At 37.8% G+C, this 14,334-nt stretch overlaps 2 protein-coding genes and 1 long non-coding RNA gene across 3 annotated transcripts in view; 1 reads left to right on the top strand and 2 right to left on the bottom strand.

Moving 5' to 3' along the window:
- The first annotated feature begins 2,511 nt into the window (after positions 1 to 2,511).
- LOC107558415 (probable E3 ubiquitin-protein ligase ARI7) overlaps positions 2,512 to 14,334 on the top strand; it is a 21,992-nt gene continuing 10,169 nt past the window's right edge. The window contains exons 1-4 of the mRNA XM_016242078.1: positions 2,512 to 2,730; positions 2,812 to 2,944; positions 3,032 to 3,067; positions 3,689 to 3,763. Coding sequence (XP_016097564.1) covers positions 2,716 to 2,730; positions 2,812 to 2,944; positions 3,032 to 3,067; positions 3,689 to 3,763 — 259 coding nt within the window. The 5' untranslated portion in view covers positions 2,512 to 2,715. The remainder of the gene's footprint in view (positions 2,731 to 2,811; positions 2,945 to 3,031; positions 3,068 to 3,688; positions 3,764 to 14,334) is intronic.
- LOC107558418 (uncharacterized) lies at positions 6,102 to 7,476 on the bottom strand. The gene is made up of 4 exons (XR_001605476.1): positions 7,364 to 7,476; positions 6,643 to 6,748; positions 6,317 to 6,424; positions 6,102 to 6,182 (listed from the first exon to the last, which is right to left on the bottom strand). It is a non-coding gene; the product is annotated as an uncharacterized lncRNA (long non-coding RNA).
- Positions 7,725 to 8,688, bottom strand: LOC107558416 (ubiquitin). The gene is made up of 2 exons (XM_016242079.1): positions 8,488 to 8,688; positions 7,725 to 8,120 (listed from the first exon to the last, which is right to left on the bottom strand). The coding sequence occupies exons 1-2, from the start codon at positions 8,630 to 8,632 to the stop codon at positions 7,981 to 7,983; spliced, it is 285 nt and encodes a 94-aa protein (XP_016097565.1). The 5' UTR covers positions 8,633 to 8,688; the 3' UTR covers positions 7,725 to 7,980.

The raw sequence follows: 14,334 nt of genomic DNA, 5'->3' as shown, positions 1-14,334 counted from the left end.
AAAAAAGCGACTTTACAGTCTGGAAATACTTTAGGCTATAGCAAATTATTTCTTGGACCCCCTATTACATTAAGAACCGCTGGTCTACACAGAAGAAAGACCTGTCTAGACTCTGCCCCGGTACGAGTTGTGTCGAGCTATTCATTAGTCTGTTTGATGAGAAAAATATGAAATTGATAAAATGGGTTATTAATCTGTACAACTGCAGCAGTGGAGGACTATTATTCTGCTGCGTGATACTGCAGAAGAACTGATGACGGCACAGTTTGATCCTCGGCTGACCAATCAGCAGAAAGGGGCGTTTAATTCCCGCCCACATGTAGAAATCAAATATTCAAGCTGTTTATTCATTTTTCCACCCATGAACGAAAAACGAAAATTTAAGCTGAATTTTCGTTTTTCGCTTTTTGGAAAAAAACGAAAAAGGAGCCGTTTTCACATTTTTCTACTTTCAATATTTAATAAAAAAAGGAATGATCGAATGATACACGGATTTTAGCGCTCCGCCGACTCGGATTGAAAAACGCGCCTGCGCTGAATAACGCAGACTAAAAGAGGAGGAACCCAAACTTGCGTCCATTTTAAAAGTTTTTAAAGGGAATAATGCGACCACGAATTTTTGTACAAATTACAGAGCTAATCAGAATTTTTAGGGGGGCTGAGAAGAACCTAGCCCCCCCCCCCCCTAAAAAGGGCTTAGCGACGCCCCTTCTAGGCCTACTTAAGCATTTAACTAATTATTTATCAGTGACTCATTATTTTTAACCGGTTCATTGAAATGAACTGTCCGAACGAGCCGATTTGTTTAAACGAACATGATTTCTCAGTGTTGTTCGTTATAGGCCTATTTATATGTGCAGGTGTTGTTGCCGTGGTTATAAGCATTTTCCTTTGAGTTCAAGAAATACAATGTGTAATAAGGAAAGCTGTTTTGGAAATCTGTCTATATGTGCTTTGGTGAAATGCCTCTATAATCTGGACTTCTCTGTGGCACTAAATGCACCTCTCATTATCATCCTTGATACATTGTGAGAATTTGGCCTACTACAAGGTTGAACTAGTAAATAAATGAGGTCTAAGACATATGAAATATTTTAGGTCTAAAACATACGATAATTTCATTTAGGCGCTTGAGGCTTCAAATGCAAATATATGCAAATTACATCAGTTTCATTGGCTGCGCTCGCCTAGAATTCGTTCCTAGTTTCCAGTCTTGTTCGTCCAAATTTTTTAACCATAAAAAAACAACAACATTATAGCCATAGGATGACATTTTGGTGACTATATATTTCACAGTTGCTATGAATGTCATTAAATAATGTAATGTTAATATACTAATCTATTTAAGATATTTTTTGAATATTCAATATACATATTTAGGCCTACTGTAGCGTTTGTCTGTTCTTTATAGTTTTTACATAGGTGTACAGTTTTGAAATTCTTGAGCTCATGGAAAGTTTGTAACTTGTAAAGTGTTCAAATATATACATATTTGTTGAATATGTTTTTATTTCACTATTTCTAGTTGTCTGCTAAATTCATTGACTGTATTTGTGTATGGTTTTAGCTGTAAAGTCATGGCTTCCTCCAGCGTTGTGTCGGAAAAAAGCCTCACATGTTCCATATGTCTGGACGTGTTCACTGACCCTGTAACCACTTCCTGTGGGCACAACTTCTGTATGGTCTGCATCAGAAGCCATAGAGACTGCAGTCCCTGCACAAGGTGCCCACTGTGTGGGAAGGCATTCGACTCAAAACAAGATTTGAACATAAACAGAACCATTAAAGAATTTGCAGAAGGCATCAAAAGGAAAAGAATCCAGGAGAAGGCTGAAGTGTCCTGTGATAGTTGCCCAGAGAAGAAAATGCAGACTGCTATTAAGTCATGCTTACACTGTGGAACCTCTTTCTGCGAGTCTCACTTGGAGCCCCATAAAACGGCAGAAAAACTCATGAAACACAAACTAATTAACCCTGTGAAGAATCTTGATGAATACATTTGCAAGAATCATGAAAGACCTCTGGATCTTTACTGTAAAGATGATCAGACAGCTATCTGTCAATTCTGCATCGAGAGTGACCACAGGAATCATAACACTGTTCTTCTGGAGACGGAGAGTTTGGTAATTATATCTAACATACTTAAGTCATTAATCTAGTCACTAATAGCAACTATGAAAATATACTGTGTACTTTCCAGCATTATAAACATTAACATCGTTTGTATGCTGATGCTATACTACAGCCTACTGTACATTTCTTTATTTCCACAGAAATTGCAGATGAATAAAAAGATTGCAGTGCAGCAGAAAATTCAGGAGAAGTTGCGGAAGAGTAAAGAAATTAAACATTCTGCAAGGGACATTGATTTTATTAATAGAATTTTATTTCTGAAGAAATAATTATGCAGGGATTTTATAGTGCTTGATTATTTAGTTTTATTTTGTATCGTGCTTTGACAATGTTGTGATGATTTTCCAGTTAATTATATTTTCTTCTTAAAACTCACAACAGCAAGCCAAAGAGAAGGAGATTGAAGAGAACATCAAGTTTTTTAAGGATGTCTTTGACAGAAGCAATGCGGTGCTACTTGAACTCACAGAGGAAAAGCATAAAGAAACTGAGAGACGAGGAAAAGAGCTCATCAGAGAGCTAGATGAAGAGATTGTGGAGCTAAAGAGAAGACAAACTGAACTGGAGCAACTCTCACATCCAATGGATTTTACACAAGTCTGTCTTTCTCACCAAACCATGGTAAGAAACAATGCCACTTGTACACTTGGCTTAAGGGCCTTTTCCCCTCTGCTGTAGATTATTAGCCTCTTGCGCAACCCCATATATACCAACATCTCAAAAAACATCAGCGTTCTTGAACATGGAGGTATTCTGAGGAAGACCATATCACATCTTCAGAGTGTGCTGGATGAGAAAATGAGAGAAACTGGTAAACGTTCACCATGTAACCAATCATATTTACACCATCATACACTCTTTAATCAGACAGAAACACATTTTTTCATTCTTGTTGTAGTTGGCAGAGAGCTGCGGAGTATACAACATTATGCAGGTATGGAAAATCTGACTACTAAAAGTTACATTTAGTACATAAAAAATTAACAGTTAAACTGTTACTGTTACTAAACTGTTACTAAACTTTTTGCTTAAGGGTAAAAAGACGTTTGAAATACATGGAGAAACAGCAGTTAAGAACCATTCTGATTATAATGACTTGCATATGTTTGCACCAGCTCTATAATTCAAAACTACAGTGAAGTCATGTCACATTTATTTATAGCCTAGCATTTTATACAATAGACTCTGTCAGTGTCACTTTCCATTAGAATTCCAACTTCAGTTTCTACAAAGCAGCTCTATAGTGTGTTTATATTTTTACTCATGAAGAAATGAACTGAAGGAGAATTCCACTTTTCCAGAATGTTCGCTTTGGCAGGCTGTTTCGAACTCCTGAAACAAATCACAAACTAACTTGGTTTTGGCTTGACGACATCACACCAGTTCTTTCTTTGATTTTGCTTGAATTATATGGGGCCTTAAACTTTACTATCAGAAAAGAAAATAATCCTTTATACTGATTTGTTGTGATGTAGCACCAAATAAAGTTTTCTCGAATAAAAGTGAAATACTGACTTGGCTAAAAGTTTACATGAACTTTTATATCATTTTTCAGTGGATGTGACACTTGACCCTGACACAGCTCATCCTGAACTCATGTTGTCTGACGATGGGAAAAAGGTCTGGAATACAGTCAAGTCACAGAAAATTCCTGACACCCCAAAAAGGTTTAATTATTGCTCATGTGTCTTAGGAAAGGAAGGGTTTTCCTCACAGAAATTTTACTATGAGGTTCAAGTCAGTGGGATGGAGTGGGATTTAGGTGTGGCAAAAGAATCCATAGACAGAAAAGGGGATATTGGGCTTAACCCTGAGAATGGATATTGGACTATATGGCTGAGGAACAGAGATGAGTATGCAGCGAATGTTCGCACCCCTGTCCCTCTCACCTTGAAAGAGAAGCCAGTGAAAGTGGGAGTATTTGTGGATTTTGAGGGGGGTTTGATCTCGTTTTATGATGTTGAAGCCAGGTATCATATCTATTTTTTCACTGGGCAGTCTTTTCCTGAAAATCTCTATCCATATTTCAGTCCTGGAGAATGTAAGAAAGGGCAAAACTCACATCCTCTGATCATTACACCTGTTGACTCAGTCGAATAAATCAACTTTTAAAGGAACGATTACTGTAAAATGAATTGTTATACAAAAGTCTTTGTATAGTCTTAACACTCTCAAACCTATTTGATGTTAATTGCAGATATGACCATACTTTATTTCTTCTCTAAATTGAACAATTAATGATAATTAATCAAAAGAATCAGTTCATTCTTTTAACAAATATTTCTTTCTAGTGTCTGTTACATTGTTTGAATTTGAATGTATTTGTTGGAAGCAGATAAGGATAAACATGATTATAAATGTGTGTATAACAGTGTAAGATTACAGATTTAAAACAAATAAATATGTGGTTAAAGCATTAGATTAATTTAGTTTCATTTATGTTGTTTATTTTCAATTGCAGTTTTTTTTTAATTTTCAGAAAGAGCTTTATTGTTCATTTTAATATCAGCATTCTTCAAGAACTTAATTTGTCTATCAATTTTTTTTTAATTATGTACAAAAATAGCATGGAAAATAAAAAGCTTTACTAACTCAAATCATTTGAGAAATATGTAAGTGAAAACTAAAAATGTGATAACAAGAAAATTCAAAGGAAATCAAAAGGAAATTCAAAATATTCAGTGATTCAGCAGAATCATCTTCTCTTTTGTGCAGTCAGTTTCTTATCAGTTATTTTGTCTGCAAGACTCAAGATGTTTGATCTCGATTTTAACATCTTCAATGTTTCATGGATTTTTGTCTTCTTCTTAAGAACTTTTTCCTTCTAGTACAACGCTTTAATTGTCTTTTTGAAATTGCAGTATACTCTGGTGTCACTATCTTGCTGAGATTTTCAAGCAGTTCTGGGGTGTTATTGTGGCCATTAGTGATGTCAATGACATGGTACCTGTTCTGACAGCTGCTGACCACTTTACAAAGTTTGCTGCCTTTGGAAATAAATGTGCTAACGGTTTGCCCAAGTTTTTTAAGCTCTCTGCCATTTGTGAAGATAATCATCATATGTTTTGTTGTTCCTGAATCTAGTCGTTTTCTGAAGGCATGGAAAAGACCTTGTTGTTGTTCACTAAATTTACATATTGGTGTGACCCAGAGAATCACATTGGGGCCAGGGTCACATAACTCAATGCATCTTTCCATTTCATGGCTCCAACTCAGTTCATCGAGGGAAAAGAGATTTGGAGTGTCCACTACAGTGATCTTTTCCACTGTCTTTGCCATGGATTCTTTGGTCACAGTCTCCGATCCACTTTCAGAATTAAAGTAATTTCCACCAAGGATGATGTTGCCTACTGTACTTTTCCCAGCTCTGGAAGGTCCTATTAGAAGGATCCTCATCGGATGTGGAACGCTGCCAGGGCTCAACACTGCTGTTTTGAACAACACATAAACATAAATTAAACACATTTTAAAGTGTATTTTTAGAGCCTTTTTTGTCTCTGAAATAGCAACATGTTGAAAAAGTTGGAGTTTGTGTATTTCACCTTTACCTTTTCTGTACATCAGCGAATAGGTTAAGGTTCATGAGTAAAACACATTTTTTTTATTCCCACAAAATTGCATTTGTTTAATTCAATATATATATATATATATAGAAGACTGTTTTCATATATATATATATATATATATATATATATATATATATATATATATATATATATATATGAAAACAGTCTTCTAAAATTTATGTAAATCATTGAATTAAACAAATGCAATTTTGTGGGAATAAAAAAAATGTGTTTTACTCATGAACCTTAACCTATTCTGTTAAATGAAACTGTTATTCAAATTTTGGCTAATTTCAGTATCAATATTTGTTATTTAACACGGGCCAACAGTGTTGACTTGAAAATTAAATGAACCCACCATTTCTTACTCCAAGACTCTTGGTTATTCCTTCAGTTGTGGCTGTTTTTTCTGACAGCTGTTCAAACAGATTCTTAAGTTGTAGCAAGAGATTTTCCTCACCACAATCTCCAGGGGCTTCATACCTAAAATAATCAGGGAAAACGAAAAATAAAAAGGTAGTCAAGAAAAAAGTTGAATGGCAGTAAGGAATTGTAGCATTAGTCTTAATTACAATAGTCATAAAAACGTTTTAAGGTTATTTATTCATTAGTTTTACCTCACCACTGCTTCTCTGAATTTTGGGGTCATGAATAGACATTGCAATACTGCATTTAAGTAGCAGGTGGCACCTTGATTTCTCAGGCCGTTATATTGGACTTCGTTCCTGAATACAGAAGTAACACATGCACGTAAGTCCATTAGTCCAAAGCATGCGCTCGACATTCCTCAAAGTGTCCTCAAATATATAGGCTAGGCAAGGTATTTCACATAAATCAACAGACAGCCTAATAAGCAGATCACATAATAAGCAGAAAGTAGCCTTGATCTTTCGACAGTTACTTTGAACACTGATTATCTATATGCTTTAAGAAGTCAACACACCTGTTGGGAGATTTAGGCCTACGTTTCTCGGCTGTGAGAGTTCCTGGATTCTTCATGCTGTAAGGAGCGGACAGCTGATTTGTATAGGAGGCTTTTTTAAACGTGTCTGTAAGGCAAACCGGTTTTGCACTTGTCTTTTGGTTGATATGTGTATGAATAAACACATTCTGAGACTAATTTTAAATGCATAATTTATAGGCTACTAAATTCAATTAAGCTTAGTGGAATTAGCGCGTTTATTACAAAGAAAAAAATCTAAAAGTGAATTAGCCTAAATTCCTTAAATATGAATTAAAAGACTAATATTCGAATATGCATAGAATATTTGAGCCCGGTCTCATGAAAATGCGTATAAATAGTACGCCAAATAAAAACGAAAACTCGTGGTATTTTGAGTATTTGGCGCCATATATGATACGAAATTTGTTGGCGTGCATACGCAAATTGACTTTGGCGTGCATATGATAAGCATGTGTTTGGCGTGCATATAATACGCAGTTTTCGCGTGCATATATGATACGAAATTTGTTGGCGTGCATACGCAGTTTTCGCGTCCATATGACACGCATCTACCCCACAACCCTAAACCTACCCATCGCGTAGCCTATACACGCCAAAGTCCATTTTTGCGTATCAATACCACGAGTTTTCGTTTTTATTTGGCGTACTATTTATACGCACTTTCATGAGATCGGGTTGAATATTTTGCATCAGAATTTACCTCAGCTGAAAGTCGTCCTTTCTGGTAGGCTACACGGAGGAAATTCGTAGAGGACAAAGCAGTCTATTGCCTATTAATTACCTCGGTTTCCAACTAATATATAAACACGCCCAACTTCGCCAGGCAACTGAAAAGTTATAGTTTTACTTTCGAATTCGCGTATTGAAATCGCGACGGAAACTGCCAAGTGGACAGAACTTAAATGCAAAGAATATTTAAAATTTATCATTTTACTTGTAGCCTAGGCTCTTTCACATTTTATTAGGAAATCATTCATAAACAGTTAATATTCATTTATTAATTGTACTTCAGTAATAAAATAGGCAACATTTGTCAAAGAAGTAACAATCATAAGTCATAATTCTTCAAATCAAAGACTAGCCTATTTATCGATACAATTCCCGAGAAGGGATTCAGAGTGCTCTGATTATCCCCGATGTGAGGTGACAGACATTTACAATAGCCCACAGTTCACACACTCATAATATCCTAATACAATAGCTAGCAACACATTGATTCATTAGTCAAGAAATGTAGAAGTGTCTCTGTGTTTAAAATGTTGTCTTGTCGACGAGATCTTAGGTGCGTGGACTTGATTCCGACAGGGACTCAAACTCTTAGCATGTCTGGAAACCTCCGGGTAGACGCAAGACCATGAAGAGAGTGGAGCGATCCTTAATTTGGTGGTCTAAAAACGTGTCATTGTCTTCTAGTTGTTTATCTGTGTACAGCAGCCTCAGGGACGATGGATCATCCCCTGTGGTAAGATATAAGGAAGGTTAAAACATTTGAAAAAACTCAAACAGTCAGTAAACATGTCAGTGCACATTTATCCTATTTTGAACAAGTGTATGAGGCTGTAGATTTCAAATTGTTAGAAAAATGAAAAGAAGAAAGAAACATATTCACTTATTTAATTTTCTCCACAGATGCTTAAAATTAGCCCTTTACTATTACTTTATTGTTTGCAACTCGTCTATTTTTAACGATGTGTAATTCACCACTGCTTACAAATGTGACCAGAAATAAAACAGCTAACAAGTAGCCTACTCTGTGTGTTTTTTTTTACTATAATTAAACGGGTTAACGGCCTATGTTTTTATATTTTCCGCATTTGATCTCACCTGCTTGTCCGGGCAATTTTTCTGCAACTTTCTTTTTGAATCCCAAAATAGTCATTTTGTTGAAATCTTCCTCTGATGTCGCAACATCAACAGTTTTCTTCTCCCCCTTTATTCCAACCACTATGATCTGGTAAACCTTTCCCATTTTAGGAGAACACCTCAACAAGTTAGGCTACTGCAAAACTCCGTATGTACCGTGGACGTTTCACTTTCTGTTCATATGCTTGCGAGGTGTTGACGCCCCATTTGATAAAAATATAGCCTATATTGGGCCATATTTCGCCTACATCTTTGCTCTTTAAATAATAATAATAATAGCCTAATAATAATAGTAATAAACCACACTATCTAGGCTACTTTTGTCGTTCAGATTTAGTCTATAATTAATTTATTCTGTATGTAGGCTACATACAGAATACATTTACATATTGGATCATAATATAGACTGCGTCAATTTGTAGCTGCCTTTGGAAATGAGGAAACACACCGGTAAATTACTCTTTTTGTATTAGGCTATAACTTGTGACAGGTATCTAACCTCAACCCGTCAGCCGAGAAGCCACGTGACAAACTGGAAAGAGAACAAAACACTGTCACCATAAAACCTACTAGGTTTCATTTCATTTCTAAACCGACTGCTGGAGCAACAATGACGGAACAACATCGGGAAGAAAAACGCTACGACCCCAAAGACAAAACACTGAAGTTTGTAACGCGCCAGGATGACATAAGTATGTATAGCCTACCACTATAAGATACACTCATGTCAACTCACGTTAGATGAAAATTACAGTCATTTCGGGGTGCCTTCTTATGTGTCATATTAGCACAAACCGAAAATAAGTGCGCTTTGTCTAGGTCAGGGATGGGCAACTTTGATAGTCCTCGGGCCAGCATTTTTTCTCCTTTATACCTTTGATACTAATCCACATCCACACACCTTTTACACCGTCTTGCTCACTTTCCTTTTTATTGAAGGAAATTAAAGTATAATTAATGTAATTAGTTTTTAAAGATTTTATTTTAAGTGCAGTTAAGCTAATTCAGAAGGGAAACTTTGTTGTCAGTTGACAGCAATATTACCAACAAGCCAATGTAAACATCTCAGTTGCATTGTCTGTAAATTTGCAACAAACAAATGTACAGAGACCCTATTTTTTATTAGTGGCCTACAGAACATTCTCAAAACAACATAAGAGGACAGTTAAAAAGGGCTTAGTCAAAAAGTTATTCAAAATGGTATCTGCAGGATTAAAAAAAAAAAATCTAATTCAAATTTAAGAGCTTTAAAGACCTTTTAAGACCTGCACTTGACATTTCAGGCTTTAAACAATTTTTAAGAAAAGGGACAAGGCAAAAGTTTCAATTATTATATTAATTGAAACAATTATTATCAGTCAATGATTATATTAAATAACATAAATATATCTTAGTGTCTTAATTATTATTATTATTAAATTATTATTTTTAATTGTTTAGATTTTTATAATGCATTAGCTTTTTGTCGATCCACTGGTTCACATTTAAAAATATGTAGCAAAAATAGCAGAAGGGCTTATTGAAAAAGCAAATTCGTTCTCTGCCAGCAGGTGTCACTTTCGGAACGGCAGAATCTATAGCCGCTTTTCCGCTATCGGCCGAACGGTTCTAAGAACTGTCAGGTACGGTTCCAGTTGTATTTCCACGTGAGCCTGGTACGGCGCGGCACGATTACAATCCGTTCTCGGGCCGGAATTCTCGGCAAGGTTAGACAACCGTGCTGAGCCGTGCCGGTAGAGTGTGTGTGCGTGATGTCTTGCCTGGCTACCAGTTTGTCCACAGCTGGCTAAGCAGACGCACACTATTTGATCAAACAGCAGCGTAAACAGCTAGGCTACATTCAATATAAAAACAAAAAAATGTCTGAGACAGTTTGGTCTGTGGAGGAAACATTTGCGCTTATTGATATTATACCCGTCGTCGCCTTCTGTTTATTTTGTTTTTCACGTCAAGAGTTGTGTCCTTTTTTCTGTTATTGAACGAAGTAAATATCAGATAAAAAAGGAGTCCCAAAAACAGAAATATCTGATCATCTTCCATATCGTTGTTTATATAACACTTGCGTTTCCAAGGCAACGACTGAGCATTTGTATTGCATTCGACCTGGCAACCTCCCGCTCTCTCTCGTGAAGCCAACACGGAAGTGACTTAAACTGTAATTCATCGACTGGCCGCTAGAGGCTGGCTGCAAAAGGGAGTCAATCCCATAGACTCCCCATGTTAAAATGCCCAAATTTACAGCAGAAAAAAACGTTTACAGCCTGGTTCAAAAAATGATTTTGGTATAGCTAATTTTGCCCTTCATGACAACTGTGAGGGGGGAGAATTTTTTTATAACTCATCCGTTTAAATTATATTAAGCCTTAAAGTTCTGCATAATTAAGGGCGTGGCCACTTGAGTGACAGGTGGATTGCCGCTGCTGTCACCACCGTCGAGCTAGGTGGGCGTGGTTTCAGCAGCCAGCTCCCGCCTCTTTGCCCATTTTCGATTATCCGGGAGTGACGCGCTGCCAAGATGGCGACTGCGGGCTCCGCCTACTTTAGGCTTCAAAACGCTCTTCGGAAGTCTACGGGTGACGACACTACGTCCATGTTTTTATACAGTCTATGATTGCATTCCAAAGAGCTCCGTTCAGCACCACAGTGGAAAATGAAACCGTAGCCGTGCTGACTGGCCCGTTGTTCTGACGATTTGTGCTACCCTGTCAGATTTTGCTATCTCCCTTTAAAACAGATGGCAAGGTAGCAGATTTTGCTTCCAGCATGATATTAATAAGGTGTGAGGCTTTAATTAACATGTACACCTACCCCAACCCTAAACCTAAGCAGACGCACACTATTTGATCAAACAGCAGCGTAAACAGCTAGGCTACATTCAATATAAAAACAAAAAAATGTCTGAGACAGTTTGGTCTGTGGAGGAAACATTTGCGCTTATTGATATTATACCCGTCGTCGCCTTCTGTTTATTTTGTTTTTCACGTCAAGAGTTGTGTCCTTTTTTCTGTTATTGAACGAAGTAAATATCAGATAAAAAAGGAGTCCCAAAAACAGAAATATCTGATCATCTTCCATATCGTTGTTTATATAACACTTGCGTTTCCAAGGCAACGACTGAGCATTTGTATTGCATTCGACCTGGCAACCTCCCGCTCTCTCTCGTGAAGCCAACACGGAAGTGACTTAAACTGTAATTCATCGACTGGCCGCTAGAGGCTGGCTGCAAAAGGGAGTCAATCCCATAGACTCCCCATGTTAAAATGCCCAAATTTACAGCAGAAAAAAACGTTTACAGCCTGGTTCAAAAAATGATTTTGGTATAGCTAATTTTGCCCTTCATGACAACTGTGAGGGGGGAGAATTTTTTTATAACTCATCCGTTTAAATTATATTAAGCCTTAAAGTTCTGCATAATTAAGGGCGTGGCCACTTGAGTGACAGGTGGATTGCCGCTGCTGTCACCACCGTCGAGCTAGGTGGGCGTGGTTTCAGCAGCCAGCTCCCGCCTCTTTGCCCATTTTCGATTATCCGGGAGTGACGCGCTGCCAAGATGGCGACTGCGGGCTCCGCCTACTTTAGGCTTCAAAACGCTCTTCGGAAGTCTACGGGTGACGACACTACGTCCATGTTTTTATACAGTCTATGATTGCATTCCAAAGAGCTCCGTTCAGCACCACAGTGGAAAATGAAACCGTAGCCGTGCTGACTGGCCCGTTGTTCTGACGATTTGTGCTACCCTGTCAGATTTTGCTATCTCCCTTTAAAACAGATGGTAAGGTAGCAGATTTTGCTTCCAGCATGATATTAATAAGGTGTGAGGCTTTAATTAACATGTACACCTACCCCAACCCTAAACCTACAGTAGGATAAATACAATGTTGGAAGCATAATCTGATAGGTAGCATTATTTGTCAGAACACCGGATCGGCACAGAATGGAACGGTTTAGCAAAGAGAACCGTTCGGCCCGATAGTGGAAAAGCGGCTTATGGTATCTTCATTTGAGGAATATTCTACATACAGTATATTATGGGCAGAATATAGCGGTTCCCCCGGTAACGGCAGGACACAAAAAAGCACAGCGCTTGACTTTGAAACGTGCAGCGCTCATATCTATAGAATACCCAAGACGTGTCACTCGTGTAGTTTGAATGGGGAAAACTGCAACGCTCAATATGGCTGCTCAATCGCAGGAAGCCCCGCCTTCTGAATGAAAGAGCCAATCGCTAATCGGTAAAGTCAGAGCATCACTGCAGCTACCGTTAGAAGCGTCCCGGTTGCTATAGAAACAGTCAGCTCTCTGAGACGTACGCTCAGGACTGCGCATGCGCACTGGCTGATCTAGCCTGAAAAATAAGCTTTTTATAATGCTATTTGAGCAAAAGTAACAACATTTATGACACAGTTGTTGTCATATTTCTTTGGTGATTTCAAATATGAAATTTAATCGTAAGCTTAGTGAACAGTTTTGGAGAATTTGATGTTTCCCCATTCAAAGTTTCAAAGATGGCCGCCGAGTGACTTGTCTTAAAAGGACTTTGTATCTATTCAGTGAAATCACAGCCTTTTGAAGTTTAATCATCAAATTAATCTATATAGCAGTTCTTGTCTTTCCATCCCCAAATTTAAGACCTCTTATAATTAAGACTTTCTGTATCATTTAAAGTCCCCATGAAATCAAAATTAAAGATTTTTGGGTGTTCGTATCAATATGTTAGTCTTAAGGTTATCTATAAGGCAGTGTGCTCCAAAACAGTGACATAATTCGCATTTAGAAGATATAAGCATTCAAAGCTTGTAGTTGGTCACTTCTGCCAAAACGGCTCAACGATTTTTTTTGACGTCACATCGTACTTCAGCTTCTCATCAAACTTTCTGTCCAATCAAATGCTCTCTAGAAACCGAAGCGCCCGCCCCCTACACTAAAATAGACGCTGAAGCCGCGGCTTTCAAACCGTGTAAATATGCTTTCCATTGAGGAAAAGAAGAAGTCTGGTTTCGCGCTGTGCACACACACTCTGCTCAGGTCCAGAGACATGATAGCACGGAGCGGATCACATGCGCGAGTCGGCGCAGACCACAAAATGTATCGGAGCTATTTGAATTCTACACAGAATGCTATATTTTATAGCAATATGGATGAGACTGTGGCTGGCATACCCTGCCAAATGCAGCTTTACAGAGCTCAATGGCTCTGAACGGCTCTAGCCCAAGCTGTGATATAAACTAACGCTATTGGCTAATTTTACAAAGGGGCGGGGCTGCTTGATATGTCCCGCCCTGTCTTCTTGTTTCAGTTAAAATGACGTCAACACATAGAGTAACGCTGCGTGTTTCTAAGCATTTCAGGGGACCTTTAAGAGTTTTCATGGCCTTACATTTAACGATTTAACTGAAGACTTTTTAAGGACCCGCTGAAACCCTAAGAACATAGTTTAATGCAAACATTTCTGTCATGCATTTGGAAAAAAGCTTTTGTTGACAATGCATTTTACCTTTGAAATTTGAGGCAAGTGCAACTCTGTCATCCCCGTTGTTTGTGCGCAGTGAGGTGATGGCGATTTAAATAAAATACAGATTCCCAAACATATGGCTAATATCCCCTTGAAATTGTTAAAAGATAATCTATTTACCATTTTGACTGGAAAATACTGTTTCATGGTCAGTTTTTACATTTATTATTTGCTAACGTTAGTGAATGTTTACATCAGAGGGCGTCTGTAGGGGTTCAATCTTCAACTGGCTGGCAGGAGCCGCCACTGACAGGTATACTCGCAGATCTACAGCGGCTGAGACTGGCAGGCACCAG

The sequence above is a fragment of the Sinocyclocheilus grahami genome, unplaced genomic scaffold, assembly GCF_001515645.1.
Source record: "Sinocyclocheilus grahami isolate Dianchi unplaced genomic scaffold, SAMN03320097.WGS_v1.1 scaffold645.1, whole genome shotgun sequence".
In the NCBI taxonomy this organism is placed as follows: Eukaryota; Metazoa; Chordata; class Actinopteri; order Cypriniformes; family Cyprinidae; genus Sinocyclocheilus; species Sinocyclocheilus grahami.
This window is presented reverse-complemented; position numbering and strand designations above follow the sequence as displayed.

Coding starts and splice junctions, on each gene's coding strand:
- LOC107558416 (XM_016242079.1), bottom strand. CDS start 8,632: ATGGGAAAGGTTTACCAGATCATAGTGGTTGGAATAAAGGGGGAGAAG. Junction 8,121..8,487: donor AAAATTGCCCGGACAAGCAG/GTGAGATCAAAT, acceptor ATCTTACCACAG/GGGATGATCCATCGTCCCTG.